This window comes from Triplophysa rosa, linkage group LG9 (genome assembly GCF_024868665.1).
Source record: "Triplophysa rosa linkage group LG9, Trosa_1v2, whole genome shotgun sequence".
In the NCBI taxonomy this organism is placed as follows: domain Eukaryota; kingdom Metazoa; phylum Chordata; class Actinopteri; order Cypriniformes; family Nemacheilidae; genus Triplophysa; species Triplophysa rosa.
In genome coordinates, this window is record NC_079898.1 from 24,976,745 (window position 1) to 25,000,129 (window position 23,385).

At 38.8% G+C, this 23,385-nt stretch overlaps 1 protein-coding gene across 2 annotated transcripts; it reads right to left on the reverse strand.

Annotated features, from left to right (window-relative positions):
- Nucleotides 1-1,750: 1,750 nt before the first annotated feature.
- On the reverse strand, nucleotides 1,751-22,970 carry kcnk12 (potassium channel, subfamily K, member 12). 2 transcript variants are annotated; one of them, XM_057342328.1, is made up of 3 exons: nucleotides 22,036-22,970; nucleotides 21,208-21,634; nucleotides 1,751-3,738 (listed from the first exon to the last, which is right to left on the reverse strand). In XM_057342328.1, exons 2-3 carry the CDS (start codon nucleotides 21,551-21,553, stop codon nucleotides 2,855-2,857), a joined length of 1,230 nt encoding a protein of 409 aa, XP_057198311.1. In that variant the 5' UTR covers nucleotides 21,554-21,634; nucleotides 22,036-22,970; the 3' UTR covers nucleotides 1,751-2,854. The 2 variants fall into 2 exon arrangements, with proteins under 2 accessions (XP_057198311.1, XP_057198310.1); XM_057342327.1 differs by having other exon boundaries at nucleotides 21,208-21,643.
- Between the last annotated feature and the right edge of the window lie 415 nt (nucleotides 22,971-23,385).

Below are 23,385 nucleotides of genomic sequence, written 5' to 3' on the forward strand. Positions count from 1 at the left end.
TGCTAGCAGCTGTTCTCTGGTGCAGGAGAGAGAGAGAGAGCTCGGATCGCACGAGAGAGCAAGCCAATAGAAACTACAGTACATCGCCGCGCTGACAGTTTTATCAGACCTGAGTGTCTTTATCTATACGTCTCTCATGTCTTGTCTTGTTCTATGTCAGCTACGGACACAAAAGACAACTCGCTATTCTATAACTAGGACGACAGTAGACAAATGAGGATTTACAAGCAGCTGTATTTGTACGGCAGGTGTGGATAACAGTATTCACACTACCGAGGGCACTATAACGTTGAGCTGCTGGTCCGGCACATGAACTAAAAGTCTTGTTCTGCGTTTATAAATGGCTCATCTGTTCTTATGGGGCGTTTTCACTTTGTTCTGTCTCCTCGCCTCTCTCCATCTCTCCCGTCGCCTCTATAGGGAGCAACAAAATGTCTCTTTGAAGTTTAGTTCATTGCTACCCTTATGACCTTATTTCAAACAAAGCCACTTCGATTCGTACTCAGATTCTTTTGTTTCTGTGTGTCTTCCATATATACGCCATCGAGGATTTACGTAAGAGGGAAGGGAGACGGTTCTGGTCTGCAGTAAACGCAGTCGGGGTTATATAATGCATGCGGGGAAAGAATGTGATCTCAGTTTAACCATTATGAATTTTGAGTCCATTCACAGCTCATATATGACTAATGTAAGCTGTTAATAACGAACAGTTAAACAGTCTGTTTCAACAACCAACTTATGCTTTCATATCATTTCTTAGTTAGTCAACATTGGATCAAACCAACTATGAAAAAGACAAACAGAATTGAGGGCTTGCACTTTTAATGTGCCAATATTAAATTCAAGGCCAATTTTTTGTATTCATTTTGGGATTTAGCGTTACAGCATCAACAACATGCTGATGCTGATTTATGCGGTTTACAATCATATAACTACTTCGATAAAGGAAACGTTAATCAAATGAACTTTATATATAACTATAAAGCTTCACTTCTACCAGATTTCTCTTTGAAGTGCTGCGTCTCGATTCATATACTTGTGCTAAATACTACACAAGCTAAGCGTACTACAGTTATCGTGTTAAAAATACCGCGGCGTGGATAGTATGGTGGTCTGGATAATAAACTCTTTTACCCGCTAGCCGCTATTTTCGAGCTATGGAAGAAAATGAACCACTCTCCATCGACTAAAGAGAAGTGCCAAAGATTCTAAGCCCACTGCAGTTAAATTCAAGGTAGTAAATCGAGTTAGACGCGAACCTTTACACCCAAACAGTAAGCAATAATTGTAGCACACAATTTGATGACTTCAGTACACACCAGTGTTGGGTAAGTTACTCTGAAAAAGTAATTAATTACTAGTTACTAATGACATATTCAATAGTGTAATTAGATTACTGTACAAATTACTCTCTCCAAAAAGTATTTAGTTACTTATTACTAATTACTTTCTATATCCTACATCCACCTTGATTAGTTAAGTGATTCAAGAATAGACATGAAAGGGCTTATTTAATTCATTCAATCAAATAATATTAAACTACATAAAGTACTCTTATTAACTGACCAAAGTATTACAAATGTGAGAATTATACATTAAAGCACATAATTTAAAGTCAGACTTTGAATTTTGATGTCAATTCCACTATTGCACACACATATATTACACACAGTATTTAGTTTAATTACATCAGAAGTAACTGTAATTAAATTACAGAAAAAATAAGAGTACTTTACTTTTTCAAGGGGAAAGTAATTAAATTACAGTAACTAATTACTTAGTAACTAGTTACACCCAACACTGGTACACACACTATAAGAAGAAAAGTATTGGGACGCTCCTTCTTATAAACATGTTTATCTTTTCCAGTAATTAAAAAAAAAAAAATCTCCGTCCACGTGAAAATGTAAAAACATGCTATAAAGCGCTGTCAAGAGCACACCACTATAACTCTAACTGTAAAGCCATGTTGGCCAATCAGAAGCCTGAAAAAAGGTTACTACCGGTTCTGTGTAGGCTACACAACAACGCTACAACCGGAGTTTCTGAAAATCTTCACCCTGGCAGGAGTTTTCAGAAACGTTCGGTTCGGTTTCAGTGAAACTGCGGCCAAACCGCATAGAAAAAGCTGCGGTTTTGAAAATCCCCAGGTTCGTGTGGACAGGGCATGAATCAATCATTTCTTTTTTAATCTTGCTTTGTGCACAGGAACATTGTCATGTTGAAATAGAAAAGGGGTCCTGCCCAAACTGTTGCTGAGAAATGACTGAAGTTGTCAAAACTGTTTATTAGAAGTGGACGTCCCAATACATTTTTAGTGTAACTATGTCACGCTCAAAAAAGTACATACAGAACTTTTTGGTGTATAGTATACTGTGAATTGGGACAAAGTGAAAACTACTGTATCAAATACGCTTGCTTGTATTTATAACATAAAGATGCATAGTTGTGTATATAGTGTGCTATCCAGATGAATTGAAACGGATGCTACTTGTACCATTTTGGTCTAGACAACCTCTCCTCCGTTCGTATACACACCCTACGTGGAACAGTAATGCGTACATGTTTCAGAAATTGTGATTTAGTTCATCACAGCTATGTTGACTTATATGTTAAAATACATCACTTCTTCGCTCCTCCTAGTACACGTGTTCTTGGCCCAAAACGCGGTATATCACTATTTAAAAATCCTACTGATAATATAATTCCAATCTTAATAGATAATCCTAGACAGGTCATGCATGCCATGCTGTTCTAACACAAGCTCAAGGCAGACCCGAGCAGCACTTCCAAAAGGAATTACAAGGCTTTTACCATATTTGATATCCTTAAACTGGTCAGACAAAGCTCATCTCTACCTAGAGTCACTGGTTTCTGCTAATCTGTTGTTCATTATGCCCAGCGCACCGACGCCGCCAGAAAAGCCGTTCTGCCGTGACACGGTTCTCGGGTATCCGTTGGCCGAATCCGAGAGCTGTTTCTGCATGATGGCCAGAGAGATTTTATTGGATCCCGTCAGGTCTCGCATTGAGATCATCTCACCGGAGAGCCTGCGGCCCTCCGTGTCGCTATCACACGGTCCCTCCGAGTCAGGCGGACGTCCGAAGCGTCCCCGCCGGAGTCGTGAGCCCGGCCTGATGGCGTTGCGGCGTCCTAGGAAAGCGTTTGCTTTGTTGCAGTGCTGGCAACATAGGCAACTCATTTTTCCCAACATCCAGTTGAGGACCTGCTTGATGACGATGGAGATGACGTTAAACAGAGAGTAAATACAGCAGACGCCAGTCAAGATAAAGAAGAAGTTGGCCAGGCGGTACAGGCCCTGGTAGCCGTATGCGGCGTTTTGACTGCTCACCAAATCCCCGAAACCGATGGTGCTGAAGGTGACGAAGCAGAAGTAAAGAGAGTCCAGGTACGCCCAGCCCTCCACCGGCGTATACATGGCAGACGCGCAGCAGGATATCACGATGGAGGACAGGCCGAGGATCAGCATCACGTGATAGACAGAGGGTTTCCAGCCGGGCAGGGTGCTCGCGGCAAAGTCCTGGCAGATCCCCGGCGGGAGGAGGCCGCTGGTACGCAAGCGGCGCAGACGCACGGCCTTCATCACCACGGCCAGCAGGGTAATGATGCGCTCCAGAAAGAGGTTGAAGAAGAGGATGGTGGCTGCGCAACCCAACAGACCGTAGAAGATCAAGAAGACCCTTCCAGCGACTGTCACCGGCGTGGTCATCCCAAAACCTACAAAGACAATAAAAAAACATTTAAAAAACTATAATGGTGGGACCATTGACTGCGGTCAATGCAGCGTCTACGTATGCCTATCCCCTTGTTCTAAGAAATACCATTTACAGAACCAAGCCTCCACATTTAAATTGACATGAATGAAAATTGCTTATTCCTACAATATATTTAAGCAAAACTTTAAAAAACTTATAGCGTACAACACAGTCTCCAACATCAATAACTCATTAAAAATTAATCGCTGTCTCATCATCTAGGATTTTGTTATGGAGATTAGCGGTAGGACTGTGGGTTTTCTGTACTTTTACAGTACGCCATGAGTGTGTTTTAGCTTTTTTTGGATCCGGATGCGGCGATACGTGCCATCAAGCAGATGGCTTTGACACCCAGCACATATGAACACGTGCAGGAACAGACCAATCACAATGCATTATACAAATCAATGCAAAAAAAAGGAAGACCAATTACAATTCAAAATGCAAATATAACTATAGCATCATCACCGAGAGTTTAAACGCAAGTCAAGCGTTTATAAAAAGTAAAATTATCTCTGAAATGTTTCAATGGAGTTGGTATGAGCAGTAAAGTGTTTGAGCTGAAATTATTGCAGACAATTGTGGACAAAAAGAAGAATAGATAGAAGGATATCAATAACGGAATATCAATAGTCCTGCTGTAATGATACTGTACCATTTTACAACTCATCCATATCGGGAAGCGCAGAGACATTATCCCATAAACACAAGTGACATTCGCTGTCTAGAAAATACTGTTCCACATATTTCAATAGTCACATCTTCACAGCTGCGGAAAAAACAAGAAACTATTTCAAAATAAGTTTTCGTTTTTCTGAACTCACTATTTATAGGTATGCGTTTAGGTAAAATTACCATTTTGGTTTCATTCTGTAAACTACTAACAATATTTCGACCACATTTTAAATAAAAATATTGTTTCTATTCATGAACTCGTATGGTGTTTCTCTTGGAGTGACTGGTGTGGTGTGTCCGAATCCTCTCCCTCATTAAAATCACAAAACCACTCAGAGTGTCTGCTGTGTCCTCACACGAGATCTCTTTAAGGACAGACCCACAGACGTCTACAGTAGCCAACACATACAAAAAACCTGCAGGATTTTAAATAACACCCCATCCGGAGAGAATTCAAGCTCAGCACTCATAACTGAGGCTTGTGTTTGAGTCTGTGCCACTGATGTGTGCCAAACATTGTTTTATGATTTAATAATCACTGACAATAATATTACAATCTGGAAGCGGTGTCCACCACACTGAAGAGAATCCAAGCGACTTTCTCATCTTTTCGGAATCGTAATAAAGCATCTTTTCAAGAAAGAACAACAGGAACCAACCATTAAGTCATTTTGATTTGAACATGAAATAGAAACAATAACACGACACGATTCACAACCTGATGCCAAGATCGTACATCAACAACTCGTCTCATCTGTGTGTTTTTATTTCTACTAAAGAATAAAAAAAAAACAATGGCAGAAAGTTTATACACAAATGAAACACAAATTGAAGAATTATCCAGAGCTGTAAACCTCAGAGCAGTAAACTTTCCTCGGGTTGAGCAAATTACGCAGAAAATCTAATCACTTACTCCTAAACACACAAACAAAATAACTAACATAAATGGATTTGTATTTAAAGTGTCCTGAAATGTTTACGAATCGTGTCAGGTGTAATGATTCTCTGTAGGCTACAGAAGTCAAAGTCTGCTAAAGACACACAGCTGAGAGTTCAGGCGGCGAGAAAATCACATGTGAGCAGCTTTCTTTGGATATGTACAAATTCAGCATGTTAAAGGGACACTTCACCCAACATTCTGTCATAAATTACTCCCTCTCTAGCTGTTCCAAATATGTATAAATGTCTTTGTTTGGTTGAACACAGAGAAAGATATTTGGACGAATGCTTGTTACCAATCAGTTCTTGGACCCCATTGACTGTCATAGTAGGATAAAATACAATGGTAGTCAAAAGTGCCCCAGAACTGTTTGCTTTTCCTACATTCTTCAAAATATCTCTTTTGTGTTCAACAGAACAAAAATTATAAAGTAGTATTTTTTCTACTATGGTAGTCAATGGGGTCCAAGAACTGTTATAAGCATTCTTCCAAATACACTCTAAAAAATAGCCGTAAAAATAGGGCACAATATACTGTATTAATATGAAGGAATTTTCCGTGTTCATTTTTACAGTTGTTTTACCTGTATTTTACATTTTGCACTGCATTCATTTGCATTTTAGCATTAATGGAAATGTCCGTAAAATAAAGGAAAATGTACTGGTAATTTTCTGCCAGTACTTTATCTGTTTTTTTACGGGATTTTTTTTACAGTGTATCTTTCTCTGTGTTTCTCGTAACAAAGAAAATGATACAGATTTGGAACAAATCGAAGGTGAGGAAATGTTAACAGAAATCATTTTTGGGTGAATTGCCCCTTTAAGACTCTTTCTGAAGTATCTACAATAGAGAGAAATCTTGATTACCCAATCTGCACATATGCAAAAATGTACATACAATACATGAAGATAACACAATGCATTCTGTTGTATATAAAAAACAGACAAGAGCTTAACAATGTGTCAAACTGAGCTAAGATTTGTCAAGTCTGTAATCAAAAGTCAATATTACTGAAGATCTCAATATGAACTCATCTGAGAACTCATAAAATCTCATGAGCTATGAAAGCGCAACCGCTATACAATGGCTTTTTCGAGTGCATCACTACAACAGATGGTTTCAGTTTCTTCCCAAAGACAATGCAGCAGGCAGTGATCTTTACCTCACAATATGCCAACACATTCACCTTCTCCTAAAAAATACAAATATACAGCCTCAAAGCTCATAAAACATGACAGCTTTTACAGCTCCATTGACAGCAAGTGTCCTAATTTCACTAATTTGGTATTTCATGCCATGGACAGAGGGGTCATATCAGCCAAGGGACAAGAGTTTCTGTCCTGATTCACAGAAAGCAGAGATGATGAGCAGGGATTGTGACGAACAGGAAAGCATTAGTCACAGGCCGGGGTGCAGGGGGTCTGCGGAGAACAGGTCTAGGGTGTGATGGGGAGGAGAAAGAGAGCGAGGACTGATCTGCCCTCTCTCTGTCTCTGTCTCTCTCTCACACTATACAGTACACTAAACAACCACATCATGTGCCTGATTATTTACGGGTACACACACACACACGCACGCACGCACGCACGCACGCACGCACGCACGCACGCACGCACGCACACACACACACACACACACACGTTGGGTTTCCATGTTTTATGGGGACATTCCATAGACGCAATGGTTTTTATACTGTACAAACTGTATATCATATTCCCTACCCCTAACCCTAACAATCACACACAACTTTCTGCTCTTTTAGATTTTCAAAAAAGTTAATTCTGTATGATTTATAAGCTTGTTTCCTCATGGGGACCAAAAAAATGTCCCCACAAGGACAAGGGTTTTGGATATTGCCATCATTGTGGGGACATTTTGTCCCCGTAGGGTTTACCCTCCCCCCCACACACACACACACTGCGTGTCACACTCATTCAGGTACAAAACCTGCTTTCAGAAGAACAGAAATGAATGACAGGAGATACATTTACAGTAAATGTAACGGTTTTCCATCTTTACACTCCTGGTATTGTATTCTACTATTGTATCAGTGCATGTTATACCCAGTAAAGGTTTCTCTTTGTATTTTAGGCACACCTCATCTATGCCACGTGATAACTAAAGAATATTTTGCCAACAGTCCAATAACAGTTTAAGAAAGCTTGTTTTTTTCGCATTGATTTCTCGTTGCTTTAACGCTTTTTGCTGTCGTAGCGGTTTTTCAAATGCCCTGCAAGTGATAAAACGAGTGCATATGTATTGATTTTATACAGTAAGGTTAATGAGTTTTTAAAATTGATATGGTCCTTTGCCATATATTGACCATCATATCAATACTCATCTATTCACGCACAGCTATAACTAAAAAAACATTTACTTTACTGTACTGTGATGTCAACCAGAGGTTCATATTGTACATAAATGATTTAATACAATAACAAGAAAGCATTGAATGTAAACTGAGCATGAAACAAGTTCAGGATGCAAAAGAATGTAAACATGATGCATAATACATCAGGTTATTGTAGGAACCGAATGTGAAATATATCAAACTGCCATGATTTCATTACAAAAATCTGTCTGTCTATCTATCATAGACATAAAAAACACAAAAAATGATCCATTTCAAAGTGACTTAGAGTGCATCAAGGTAGCCTATATTTTTTTCATTGTGATCCGAGAAATCAAACCCATTTTGACATCTAAAAAAGTCATCTACCAAAGGACCTATAATTTCACTTAAAGATGCTTATAAACATTAAGAAATGGGAGAAATGTAAACAATGCTTGACTAATCTGCTAAAAACGACAACAACATGCTATAAGTATAAAACCAAAGAAAAGAAAAGAAAAAAAGATTAGAAACATACGACAATATTTAAATCATTTTGCATCCATTTCTGCTAACATGGCTGTAAGGTGAATATGCTTTAGGAGGCATTACAAATAGATGGTCTTTATAGGCCTATCAGAACTTTTGTACACAATAAAGACAAATAAAGAGAGTTAACAGTTTTTTGTCCTTTTAAAAAGCAGGATTTATAACCATGCTCCTCCCGACTTTCATTCAGAGACTGGATGGTAAAAAACAGTGTAAACAAGCGTCCACTGAGAGTCCAAAAACACATCCGGATGCACATCGTTCTGATGACCTTACAAAGAAACACAGACATAATACATTCTCCTGACATTCTATCAAATGTCTATCAAATCACGTTAAGAAAGCCTGTGCTGAACGCAGTCCTGTATTTCATTTCTGGCGAAAGAGTAAATGTCTCGTCCAATCCTCCTATTGATTTATGGGGGAGAAAATGAGTTGTGCTGGCGCTCCGTCCACATTTATTTCCTCATTGACTCGTCTTTTGTTTTGCTCACAGCTTGTCAAAGACGCTTTACAGTCGTTTGTGCAGACCGCTTTGAGATGATAGATCATGAAAGCAACAGCTGCTTTCTGTTTTACAGTTATAAACCTGAGAGTTATTCAGATTCAGATGATTTGAGCTTCTTCGGCAAAACATCCTAACACACAAAGATCCAATCGGAATAAATTCACCATTTTGCTGAACTGATAACAGTACAGATTTTGAGTAATGAGTTTTAAGCAAACAGCAGGGAATGAGGTATGATTGCGTGTTATACGTAAAAAAAATTAAGCATGTTTCAGACATTTCTGCATTATTACAATCCTTACACTGTAAAAATAACTCAAAAATAATGTAAAAATGCCAAAATAATGCCAAATATTTGGTATTCAAAGAAATAGCTTATATATCTCTATAAGACAAGGTGATAAAATATTGTTACAAATATTTAGTTAATAAATACAAGCCCCTCTAAAAGTTAGGGTGAAAAAGACTAGACTTTAAGGGGTGGTTTCCCGGACAGGCCTTAAAACTAGCCCCAGACTAACTCAAATGTTAGCGGTGTCTTGATCGAAAACAACTCACACTGACAAATCTTATAATATTTTAGTGCGTTTAGTGCTCGAGATGCACACCAGTAATGTTTTTATAAGGTATGTTCTTAATTTAAACATCCTAATTTAACAAAGGCCTAGTCCTGGTTTAATCTAATCCCCGTTGCGGGAAACCGCCCTTAAAAGTATAAGAATGTTCCCATAACGCCATGTGACTCTAAACTAAACTATAATGTGTACAAAGCAGATTTATATTAAGAGTTACATATCAATTTTTACTCTTCTTTTAACCATAAAAACAACAAATTGCATTTTATTTTATAAATTCAACTGTAATTTTCAATTTTCAATCAATACATTGTGTGTAATCTGGATTTGATCTATCTGTCTGTCTGGAATTTATATAAACAAACCATGGTTGTAATGAAGTATCGTCAAAACAGAACAAATCACAGCTGTCTCCTCCACCCGGACATTTTCTGAAGGCTGAACAAAGACACTTCTATCCATATCAAACCTTTTATGTGACCCAATGAGCACGGCATACAAAACCCATCATGCGTTTAGAGCCAATTACAGTCATAATCTGATAGATCTGAAGATACACGCCAAAAATCCAACAGCAGGAGTGAAATATTTTTGCAGGTGTAGATGCATTAGACAGTTACAGCAAATTTAAACACACATGTGGAACACAAAGTTAAATGGTGTGCATTTAACTTTTAGACCAAATTACTCAAAGAACTTTGTGATCTGAGATCATCATATTTTTTACGTATAATGTAAAAAGCTGTAATGTTACAGAATTTAACATTTAACAGATTTTTCACATATTTTTGAGATACGTCAACTTATAAAAGTGACTGCAAACTTACAAGACAAACATGTAATTTATGTGAAAAAAAAAGTTTTTTGTCTCACCGTATTTTTCTGGCACACCATTCTTTTTGTGGGATTTTTTTACAGTGTTCTTATTGCCAAAGAACTAAATGCTAAATATTTCACTGACCAAAAAAACAAAGCAGAATATATAGTTCTAGTCTTGGATATATAGGCCTAGTTTACTCACTAAAAGTTTCTTGGCTTTAATTAAAAGTGTTTTCTAATAAAAACTTCCTGTATTTAAGCAATCTGATTAAAGCCCGAGATTTTAATGAGCACCTTTAAGTTTTGCGTACAAAGACAATCAGATGGGGGCAGTCCGCCTAAAATTAATGGTTCACATTTTATTAAACTTTATGAAGCTCCTCCGTTGAGTATATCAGCAGCACAGACGTCTAGACTTCCACCGGATCAAGAGAGGGAAGTGGGAACACCACGTCAAAAATTGCGGAATAGATTTAGAATAACGCTGATGCAGAGTTCCCGAGCTGCTCTCCCGAGAAAGATTGTTCAAAGTTTTTCATAAAAGCTCAGATGTGCAACGTCTGCAAAGTTCCAGAGGGCTTGTGACACATTTCTGAGCGAGGAGGCCGGAGGACCAGAAACCCTGCATGTGCAGCTTGGCAATACAGCGCTGTTCCTAACAATTCAATTAAGAGTTCGGTTCTAACAGGGAAATCCACTTAGCTGAATATTACAAAAACAAACACTTCACACTCCAGCACACACACAAAATCGCTCTCTGCAGTAATAGTCGAATGTAGGTCATGAACACAAGGTTAATAATAAAGATTATATTGCAGTGCAGTTTCTCCCTCAGTTATTAGGGGGGTCTTAAAAATGATATATTTTCCCAAAGCAACTAATCCATTAGATGCTTCTCACTCAATTTATGACCACTTCAATGACTAGTCTTAAACAGTTATATACACTAAAGAGCTATAACCTTCAATACAACAAAACTGACCATGTATAAAAACAGACCTGCGTCTGTTTTTATACACGAAACAGTTTTATGTCAAAATAAAAGTCCCTATGCAGACTTCCGTTCGTATTTCGCATCACGTATCCCTGACATAAGATCAGAAATGGACGACAAGAGGTTCATCCTCAAACAAAAACATGGTTATTTTGTAGTAAAATATTGTTTAACTATAGACCGTTTCATCGGACATGCGCGCCTTAACTTCCGGTTTGTGTTTGGCTAGTGTCTAATAATATTATAACTATTTATATTTCATTTAATTTATGTTAATATTAATTTGTATTATTGTTTTACAGTATAATAATTGTATTTAATAAACGATTTGTTGAATTTTGTTGTATGTTCATTTTATTAAATAAACAATTTGTTGAATGGGTCCTGGTGTAGTTCGGTCACATTTAAACAAACCGTATGGTACACTGACATCTAGCGGTTGAGTTTGGTATCTAAATTAAAAATATTGGAGAAACAAGTTTAGTCAAGTAACGCTCCTTCGCGGTTTCTTTTGATTGTTATCATAAATAATCTACAGGCACTCTATTGTTTGTGAATGTGTACCGGAAGATCCGTTGGGATCACAAAAGTGCGCATGCGCAGTAATGTTTGTTTCTGTTAGGATGAAACCGTCTGTAATGATCATGTTTTTTTTGTTTAGCAAAGCCATGGTTAATTTTCGTAAGGGAAAAAAGCATGACTCATAGCAATAATATACCGGACAAACATAACCATTTAGCCAACTTTCTTATAACCCCCAAAATCATGAAAAACACACAAAAAAGAAGAAAAGTGCAAAAAAGAAGAAAAGAAACAAAAAGTGCTTGTCAACTTTGAATTTAATCATTTAAAAAGCACAGTGTTTTTTATTTTTGGAGGTTTTTGGAAGGACAGCTACGATTTATTTTGATTAAGTTTCATCAATGTACATATAATATTGAGAAAAACGGAAATATTACCATGCATTATAATACCATACATTGTCATTTATTTATTTATTTTCATTTATTTCTCTTTACTTCAGTAACCAATGCATAACTTTACGTAAAGCTTCTTTGCAACGATGCAAAATTGTGAGAAAATATTTTTTTTCAATTAAATTTCACTAAAGAACTGCTGATAATTCTTTCAAATCTAAAAAGAAAGTGAGATCTACATAAAACTCACTAGATAACAACCGATTGATGCCGATTGATATATTTTATATAAAACAAATGGCAATGGTGTGCCACATTCCTGTTTCTTAATCTGAAAAAAAAAGCAAATCACATGTATAATCACAATAACATCACAAAATAAACCCAGAAACCCGCCAGGACACAGCTACCTACTAAATAGTAAATTCACGGACATGAAATATTGATTCTAGTTCAAATTCTTTTATTACCTTCCTCGCAGATACCGTGGAGTTACACTGTATGAGAGCCGAACATAATGAAACACAGAGGCGCTCTGTTATACAGCACATATATGTCTGCTGAATGCCACGACTGACCAATCAGCATCAAGTATTGCACAGGGTCTTTTAATAATTCAGAAGAAAACATTCTGTGTGCATGTGTGTAGACGCATTTCTGAGTTTGTTGTAGTCTGTGGTTTTACTGTGTGTGTGAGAGATTGGCTTTCTGTGAGCGGGTTGGGCTGTGTGCACACAAGCTATTCTCAGATAGGAAGGAGATTTATTGGCACTCTTTGTGATTTGGCGGGCAGATCACGTACAGGATCAAGGGCAGCCGTCGGAGGGGTTGCAGGGCAGAGATAAATGTACAAATGAGACACACTTTTTGTTTGATACTGATCTGTTGCTGTGTGTGTTTGTGTGTGTGTGTGTGTGTGTGCGTGCGTGCGTGCGTGCGTGCGTGTGTGTGTGTGCGTGTGTGTGTGTGTGTGCGCGTGTGTGTGTGCGCGTGTGTGTGTGTGTGTGTTCATGTTTTTATATCCCGGCGGGGACCTAAACCTGAACGCACACCAACACTTGGGGACTTTTGAAAATTTTGGTCCCCATGGGCAAAAAAGCTTATAAATTGTACAGAACAATATTTTTAAAAAATCTAAAAATGCAAAATGTTTTCTATGATCTTTAGGTTTAGGGGTAGGGTTAGGGGATAAAATATACTGTTTGTACTGTATAAAAAACATTACGCCTATATACTGTCCCCACGGAGACAATAAACCAGAAATGTGTGTGTGTGTGTGTGTGTGTGTGTGTGTGTGTGCGTGCGTGCGTGCGTGCGTGCGTGCGTGCGTGCGTGCGTGCGTGCGTGCGTGCGTGCGTGTGTGTGTGTGTGTGTGCGTTTTGCACCAAGTAGGTTCATAAAAGTATGAAAACCTCCAAGCATTAAGACTATGCTTTTAAGGGGACTACTCTGTGGTGCATCCATGATCATGATGAAGCAGCAGAGATGATCATGGATGCACCACAGAGCAGTCCCCTTAAAAGCATAGTCTTAATGCTTGGAGGTTTTCATACTTTTATGAACCTACTTGGTGCAATAGGCACACTGATGGAAGGCATCATTAGGCACCATTTGCTGGTGGACAGATGCACAACTGCCTGCCGAACACAACGGTGCAGTTGCAGGGCATATGGACTACCATGCATGCCTGCTTGTGGACCATGTCAAGTCGGGAATTGTGAGAATCACTATAATAAACCTCTATGGGAGGAAGAGTGTGACGACTAATGGTAAATCTAGTGAAGGTCACAGTTCAAAAAAGTATAAAAAATATCCAGTTTAAAAAGAGGTATAAAAATATGATCTTTGCAAGGTATAGGGAGGAAGAAGGGTTTTGACAAGGTGTTTTCACCAATTAAATTGTATATTAATTGATTGTTTATTTGCAGTTTTTTTTCTTTCTTTTTTCTTCGGTTTTGGTTGTTATTTTTACTGTTTTGTTTGGTTTAGTTTGGGACATTATTCTTCTTCATGGTATTTCTAGTTCGGAGTTATTTAGAGATCGATTATGTTGATAATTGTGATTATCTTAAATTGTTAAGCATATGTGATAGAATTATAAAGATAAAAGGATGATCTTATTTGAGCAGTGGAGAAGGGGGTAGGATTATACAAGCAGATAGTTGCTTCTTCCTGCTCCTTTTCGGAAATGTATACGTCAAGATTATTTTGTTACTTATTTATTAGGTAAAAAAATTTTTACATGTTCGAAATAAAGTTTTTCATTTATTCATTCATTCTGAGCAATGTTTCGAAAGCATCACCGTGTCACAGTACACTTCATGAGTGACATTCGTTTTTTCTGCTTTTTAACATATAAAAAGTATGTTTTTTATTGCGCATTCCAATTAATATCAATCAAACTGCAGTTGGTTTGTTTTGATTTAAGCCATAATAACTCAAAAAATACAGCTAACTAACACAATAAAAATACGATAACATAAAAAACATGAGTTAAAAACGGAGTTATCTCATTTTGCAAGCAAACTCTTCATTTACAGTTAATAAAGAAGACATTAGCTGGTTGTCCAGCAGAGGGGTTTCCCACAGCATCACTCCCTCACTCTCATTCTCTCGCGTCGTAAATGAGCGCAGTCGCCTCTTTTTACAACACAGTGAGTCGGGTGCATTGATGGGATCGTGCATCACTGTCTCTTCTTCATTTCTCTCTCTTCACGCTCATCCATCAGTATAAACTGCTCTGGTAGATTCCCTCTCTTCAATGTCACCCTTAGAGTTTCACTCACTCATTCACTAGCATTTCATTTTAATCCATCACACTGCATTTGGCCTGATGGACTTCACTTACAAAGACACTACGCATTACAGTCCATGAAATTATGATACATTGATTTTCCATCATTTTGCATTAAAACATCATGCGGGTCAATAAAGTTTCTTTGCGGAACATGCGAAGCCATTACTAAGCTATTTGTTTTATAGACGCTTTCGGAATGAACCCGTGCATACTGCTTACTGCATACGTGGCGCTGGGGTGTATGAATAGTACATGTGAGCAATTAGATACGAGAGTCTGTGCTGTTTTGTGAAAAAGACTAATTCAGGATCGAGGACTGGAACTAACCAGTTTATAAGAAATATGCAGAAATGTTTCAAACTGTTGTGTCGCATAGGAAAGACATCTTCAATATGGTTCTCATAAACATCAATGAAATCGCATGAAAAGTCAAGACTCTTCCTGCTTCTCAGATTTATCTCTTGAGAAACAGACGTTACCTCTAGCGCGTCAGAAGATATCTCAGAACCAACAAAGTCTGCAATTTCGCAACAGATTAATTTAAATAAAACTGATTAAATGAACACTAGTTTGTGTTTATTTTACAGCTCTATACTTTTACTGTGTAAAGACAATTGTAATATATATATACTGTATATATACTGTATATACACACAATACTTTATATTTCTTTGTTTAATTTATTTACTTTATATAACTCTTTACTAAACAGGAACAGGTTTAAAATTCAACAAAATACAACCAAAATCTCCATAAGCAACGAGCAAGCAATGAAAAAGCAGTCCTGTATTGTCACACACACAGCCCTGGAAACAATTTGAAAAACCATTTCAGTTTTTCTCAATTGACTATTTATAGGTATGTGTTTAGGTGAAATAATCATTTTAGTTTCATTCTGTGAACTAACAATGTTTTAACAATACCCTAAGCAATACAACAGTAATATTTGTACATGTATTTAGGAAAAATTCAAAGTAATTATTTATGTGATAACCTGGATTTTTCTCAAAGTTTTCATGTGTCTTATCGTGCTGTCAGTCTTTCACATTGCTGTTGAATGACTTTATGTCACTCCTGAGGTTTGACTTTTTTGAAATTCAACAGACAAGACCACAAAACTTCCAGAAATTTGGAACGATCTCTTAATTTTTTCTGCGGCTGTATATATTAAATTCAAGCCAGTGCTATGCAGACGTCACCTTTGCGACAAATACAGTCCAAGCATTTGTGGTCTAATCTTGTTTTAAAATGTCTTAACTTTTGGCAGCCAGATAAAATGAAATGTAAAGAAGAAAATGTCAAAAACCACAGTTGATTTTCAGATCATTTGCCACAATGCATTATGGGAAACAGTAGTACTCTATGGTATTTTAAATTCAACTACACACAGTACACTTATTGTATACTGGACCTTTTGTCAAATGTACCATACATACGGATGTACTGGTACAGTAAACAATATGGCCATAAGCGAATGTCCTGAAAGAAAAATGAGCACATTTCCTCTCTATTCTGCTCTCTCTCTCTCTCTCTCTCTCTCTCTCTGATCTCCTGGGTCTCTCTGTAAAACCAGAGGGCTGTAAAATGTCAAAGTTAAAAATGGAAGAGGGCGTGTGCGTGGCCACATAAAAGGCGTGTGTGCTGGTCTCCAAACACACTCAGATACTCAATGAGACAGACAGTGTTGGGTAAGTTACTCTCAAGAAGTAATTAATTACTAGTTACTAACTACATATTCAATAGTGTAATTAGATTACTGTACAAATTACTCTCTCCAAAAAGTATTTAGTTACTTATTACTAATTACTTTCTATATCCTACATCAACCTTGATTAGTTAAGTGATTCAAGGATAGACATGAAACAGCTCTTTTAATTCATTCAAATAACTAATATAAAACTACATAAAGTACTCTTATTAACTGACCAAAGTATTACAAATGTGAGAATTATACATTAAAGCACAGATTTTAAAGTTAGACTTTGAATTTTGATGTCAATTCCTCTATTGCACACACATATATTATACAGTATTTAGTTTAATTACATCAATAGTAACTGTAATGAAATTACAGAAAAAATAAGAGTAATCCCTTACTTTACTTTTTCAAGGGAAAAGTATTACTTAGTAACTAGTTACACCCAACACTGGAGACAGACAGAATTCACCACTGATAAATAAAAAACACAATGTTACTGTATTTACAGTTTCAGGAGATGTCAGGGCTCGGCGTGGAGGAAGAACCCAGATGCAGGCGGACATGGGGTGAAACAAGTATTTATTATACCGGACACAGAACGTACAACAAAGAAATACCCTCGTGGGGGTGTCTAACAGGGCGAACTAAAAATGCAAGAACATGAAAATAAACACTTCCCTCGATGGGGCAAAAAATCTCTCAAACTAAAATACGACACAACGTCGGGGCAAGGACAAATCAACTAACTGGACAAAGTAATTAACAGGATCAAAACAAAAGTAATAGAATTAACAGAGACACAAGGCACGAGCAGGGGGGACAGGGAAACGAACTCACACGGACCAACACACGCAGACAGGCTCGACGATCTCATAAAAGACACTTTAGCACACTCAACGACTCGACCAAACTCGACGAAGAGCACAAGACAATGAAACATGAGGGCATTTAAAGGGAACACAAACGAGGGATAATAACACGGGGCAGGTGAGGGTAATGAAACAAGGCCGGGAAACAATACAGGAAACGAGAGGGGCGGGGCCAATGACAAGACACGAGAAAACACATGGAATGTCAAAAAGATAAACACCCCATGGCTTTCCCACACTAAACATAAGGGATCTGTCACGATCCTGCCCCAAGACTAGAAAATCATGAACAAGAAGGCAGGACCATGACAGGAGAGATCTCAACAATGTGTGAGCTCTGATTGGTCAAGTCTGCAATCAAAAGTCAATATTATGGAAGATCTCAATATGAACTCAAACATTTCTCATCAAATTCACCCAAATCCACATGGTTTTACCTCTGCAATCTACATTCATTTTACACCTCCACACTCTTCATGCGTTTCAACCATTTGTTTCTGTTTTTATTTCCTCTAAGCAATTGAAGGAGAAACATCTGAAACGCAACAGAGAACTCCATCAAATCTCCTCTGGGCACTGGTTTAAATTTAACCATGCAACTTGAAAGAAATTCTGAGCAGAATCTGGAGAAAAACTGTGTGGTTTTCTGATCTACACAGATCGAACATCTTGAACACGTCTGTTCTTGTGAGTCAAAAGCAGTGGGACTCCAGGCCGCGGGATCTCGGTCGTGTGCTCTCCCGTGAGTCTCTGGGAATCAGTCTTTGTTCAGACAGGCGTGTAATAAGCTGAGCTCACACGACTCCTTCAGCTAATTCTGTTTCAGCACCTTTCAGCGGATGCTTTCCATCACTGGTACGCAGGTCTAAAGGAGAAGACTTTGGATTATTTGACCCCTTTCAGTTCATTTAAAGATACTCACTAAACAGAATTTAAACCACACAACTTTACGCTTTTTCTGGCTATCACGTCACCTCCATCTGAGTGAGTTACGGGAAAGTCACTCAACTGCTGAAACCTGACTAATTGTTCACAGTCCAACATAGTAAGTTTCAAACGCATGCAAGGAACTCCTCCTGCACACTGCTGAAAAATTTGCTACATGTTCAATGCATCCAAAGTCTGAAAAATGGATGGGCTGTCTAAGCTTGAAACAACTTTGGTTTGTTAACCTTGTAGCAGTGCAGAAAGTGCGACTGCATGACACTAATAGATTGTCCTGAGCGGTGTACAACATTTTTTAGAAAAACTAGCTGATAAGGCTTCTTTTAAAAAGGCGATAGCTGCAAACACTATGGGTCAGAGACGTCTAAGTTTCAACTAATAACTCAAGTTTTCCAATCTTTATCTAAAGTGCAGTAAATAACTTAAAATGAAAATCAATTTTGTTTTTCGTTGCCACAGAAATGTTCCTAAAACTTGTGTGACTCTTTCTTCTGTAGAACACAAAAGAAGATATTTTGAGAAATGTCTCAGTGGTTTTGTGTTCATACAATGGAAGTCAATTGGCTTCAGTGTTGTTTGATTACCAACATTCTTCAAAATATCTTTGTTTGTGTTCTGCAGAAGAAAGAAACTCATACAGGTTTGAAATGACATGAGGATTAATAAATTATTACATTTACGCATTTGGAAGACGCTTTTATCCAAAGCGACTTACATTGCATTGCATTATACATTTTGTTTCTGACTATGTGCAATCCCCTGGGATCGAACCCATGACCTTGGCGTTGCTAGTGCCATGCTCTTACCACTGAGCCACAGGAAAGCTATGAATAATGAATAACTATCACTTTAACTGCCCAACTGAGACCAGATCACCAGAGATGGATGTTAACACCAGGTGCACGTGGAGTCATTACGAGCGCCTTTGAAAGCGCTGACTTGTGAGAATTAAGATGCAATAATAAATCAACTTCTTCACAGCATGTGTGACTTCATAGGGCGTTCAATGAGACAAGAATGAAGCGCTTGGGTTATCCCTACACAACCCTCATTATTACAAACATCAAATGCACAGAGACCTCACACAGAGATGAAAGGAAGACAGAAACCAAGATTCGTCTATGAAAACATGTATGATTTGTACAGAGAACAAAGCAGTTTGATGATTTGCGCCAGCATTTATACCGATTTTTGGTCAGCTACAGTAAAAGCACCAGCCGGTCAATGGGTGTGCCATGTGAGAAACGACACTAGCTTCTGAATGATGTTTGCGTCTCATGCATTTTAGAGTACTACTAGTATGAACAATCTGAAACACAATACATTCACACCCAGTCGTGACGGTTTTTAAGGGTGGTGGAACGAGCAATCTATGAGGAAAATAGCATTTAAAGCCCTGGAGAAAATCTCCACCAGGTCTTGACAGCATCGCCATTCTAGATCTGCACTTTCTCCAATTCAGACAATCTTTCTCTTCTCTAATGAACCCCTTCAGTTTTTCAATTACAAAGGCAGCCACTGGGTATCGGCACTACCTGCCGAGGCTTCGGTGACAGAACCGCTGAATAAATTACTCCCGGGCCTCCACTACTTGCCCGAGCGGGTCCCTTTTCACACTGTTTTCACATTATCAGAGATCTGAACCACAGCAAGTCATCAACGTGAGATCTAGCAGAAGCATTTGTCCCTAAAACGACAACTTAAATTTTACATGAACAGTATGCAAAACTTGCAAATGACATAGCATCAATTAAAGCTTCATTTCTTTCAAAAGCTATTTCCAATAGCCATGTATCTGCCTGCTTAAATGCATTTCAGTCTGCAACAAACGCTTAAGCATAAAAGCGCTCTTACAGGTTTAACAAGTACAAAGTGCAAGACTATTGATTATTCACATGGAAAGTGTAAAACAGGAGCCAAAGTCTTTAGGAAGCAAATACACACCACAACCAGAGGGCTTCCCAGAGGAATGCTTGCTCTTTAGTGACCTATAACAGGGTAAATGTTATCCAGGACATGTGGGCATCAGCACATTTGGTTTTTGGGACATGGGCCCTACAGCAAACTGCACGCCTGAGGGTTGGTGCTGAATGCAGAAGTCCAGCAGGGAGTTGGCTCGGCCAACCTGGAACCGGAAAGATGGTGAACGCTATAGGGTGGGTATTGGTCTTTAGAGAGCTTATGTGCAATCCTGGGGGAATGCCAATGGAACAGACTGGAAAGTGTTTCCCAAGCAAGGCAAAAATGTGCTGTGGGTTTTTATGAAAGGTCACAGGGTCAAGCAAGGTGCCATGTGCGAATAAATACAAATATCTATTGTATCGCTGCTGTATTAACGTGCTTTCAATGCAATTGTTAGAAGAAGCTTCTGTTGTCAAAATACATCCTGAAAGAAACAAACCTAAGCCCTCTTCTCTTTGATGCACACATAAACGTGTATAGATATGTTTTTATAGTGATCATAGTGGATTATAGTGGAAGAAACATTGTGTGAGACAAAGACAGACACAAAAAAACGCAAATCACAATTTTAAAGGAATGGTTTACCTGTTTTTTTTCTCACCCTCACACAAAGTCTGATAAAGAGCAAAAACAAAAGTCAATTGAGATCAGACAACTTAGACGATATACTGTGGACTACAAGCCGTTCCCCCTCCATTGACGTGAACACTTTGACATCTTTGTTTTCAGAAGGGAAAAACAACCATTTATATGTGTGTGAACTATTCCTTTACGCTAAACACTAATATCGTTATCTGCTCCGAATAGTAACAGATAAATGACCACAAAAGAAAGTATGCAACTAACTTACCTATAGTGGACACCACCGTTGCGACGAAATAAAACGCCCCTGTAAAATCCCATCTGGGCCGTAGAGCATCGACCCGAGCTCCTGCGGCAATGGCAGCTTCATACTCCTTCAACAGAGAGTTCAGATCCTCCACGCTGATATTAAACGTGTCGCTGAAGTTCACGAGGGTCCGGTTCCAGCGCCCGTGGGCTCGCAGCTCGGACGGCCTCTCGATGGCGGAAAACACCGCCGCGCCGCACAGCAGGTACACGATGATGAGCGCGGCGAGCAGCAGAAAGCGCCCATTGTCTTCGTTGATGTGAAGGGAGCGGCAGCCCTGCAGTCGCTGCGCCGGCATCTTCCACATTTCAGCACCACGCGCGCAGTGGACAGCGACCGATGCAATGACATGGATGAGTCTCGAGCGGCTGCTGCACGATCCGAGAGCCTAGAACATCTGTTAACGTTAATAATGAGATCATATGTACTTAGGAATAAGTTATGAAAGACTTCGTTTAGGACACCTAGCGTTTTTCCGTTCATCCATGTCATTTAGAGCAATATTGTGGGCGAAGTACCAATGTGCACAGGTTGCTTAAGACTAAAAGCAAAAAAGACACATTTTCTACTAACTTTCCTTTCTTTCTGTCTAAAATAACTCAATGTCCGGACTCTACACAAATAATTAGAAACAAATGCATGAAATAGTTTATATATTGAATGCCAAATACGCTGCACAAATCCCTGATGCATTTTCTTTCTATGTACTATTTTAATGTTTTTACCGTGCAATGAACAAATAAACAACACTTGTGGATCACCTTAATTTAGTTAAATAGCTGGACTCACCCTCGAGGTTAATAAAGTAGCTCTCCATCCAGGGTATCCCGTGGATTCGGCATCCACATAAATCCACCCAAGAAGAGTTCAATGCCTAATATCTCAGGCGGTGTAAAGACTCCGTGTTGTGTTTTAGTGCAGAGGATGCGTCTCTCTGTAAACCCTCGTGTCCTTCTGCTTTTCCATGATGCGGGCGCAGCATCCGGCTTGTCCTTTCGGTCGCTGCGCCAAATCGTTCGTCCCGCGTATTACGCGAATTTACGCATCCGACGAAAGATACAGCGGGGAGATGCTAATACAGACATTTAGCGAGCATATGAGCTTTTTTTGGACTTTTTTCCGGACCTAGACCTCCAGTGGTTTCGCTTTGGGATGTTTGATGCCCGCAGTCCTAATGAGATGATCTGGATCTGTGCGCACTACGGACAGTGAGTCCAAAGACCTTTGTACAGCATAAATCTTCTCTAATTTGTCTGGTTGTAACTTTGATTATCTGTCACTCCCAATACGCCATAGAATACGCTATTTTGTACTTTAGTTATTCCGTCAAGAAAAGCGGCAATAAAAGTGAAATACCGTTTGTGTGTCCTGTTCCCTTCTACTTTGTTCTTCTAAATACACTTTTTTGAAGAAAACCGTTAATTTTCCACAAATCTTTGTTTTATTGTCTCTCAATAATAGCCAAAACAAACATCGGCGCACATTCATTGGTGAGAAAAAAAGGTGTTGAAAATAACGAGATGCAGCTCTTCTTTCTCGCCTCCGTCGCTCCAAGATTCCATTTCGCGCCACTTTGGGACCGCAGGGCGCGCGCAGTGCCAAAGGCGCCTCACATATCACCGGTGAACTATGCGGCACGCGGCGCGCAGGCTTCTATTAGCGCTCCGAGTGCGCAGCGTTAACGTGGGAACGTGTGGCTACAGTACGGTCGTTTTTTCCCTCTGACAATTAATCGATGACATAATTATCTGTGCCCAGATCACCGCTGCCAAGCCCCGAGTCTTAAGGAACTAACAGACTGATCGCGTTGCAATGGATGGCATGTTTAAACTTCATATTTATATACTGTACGTTTGTTAAACCATATTGTTATCGTCCCTCAGTGTGGCTGACTCTGCAGGAGAGGTGTGATATGACTTTTCTGAGTGTGTGGAATGGTGCATGATACATTGTGTCAAAATATCCTATCGATTTACATTAAGGGAAAGACCCGATGAAGCCATAAAGAGCAGGTTATCAAAGAGACCAAAGGCTTGGAGGATGGGCTTTTTACCTATACCAACGCCCTAGCAACCACCAAGAACATGATAAAACACCCACCCCAGAATTGGGCTATTGAGTTCTGCACATGACAACAAC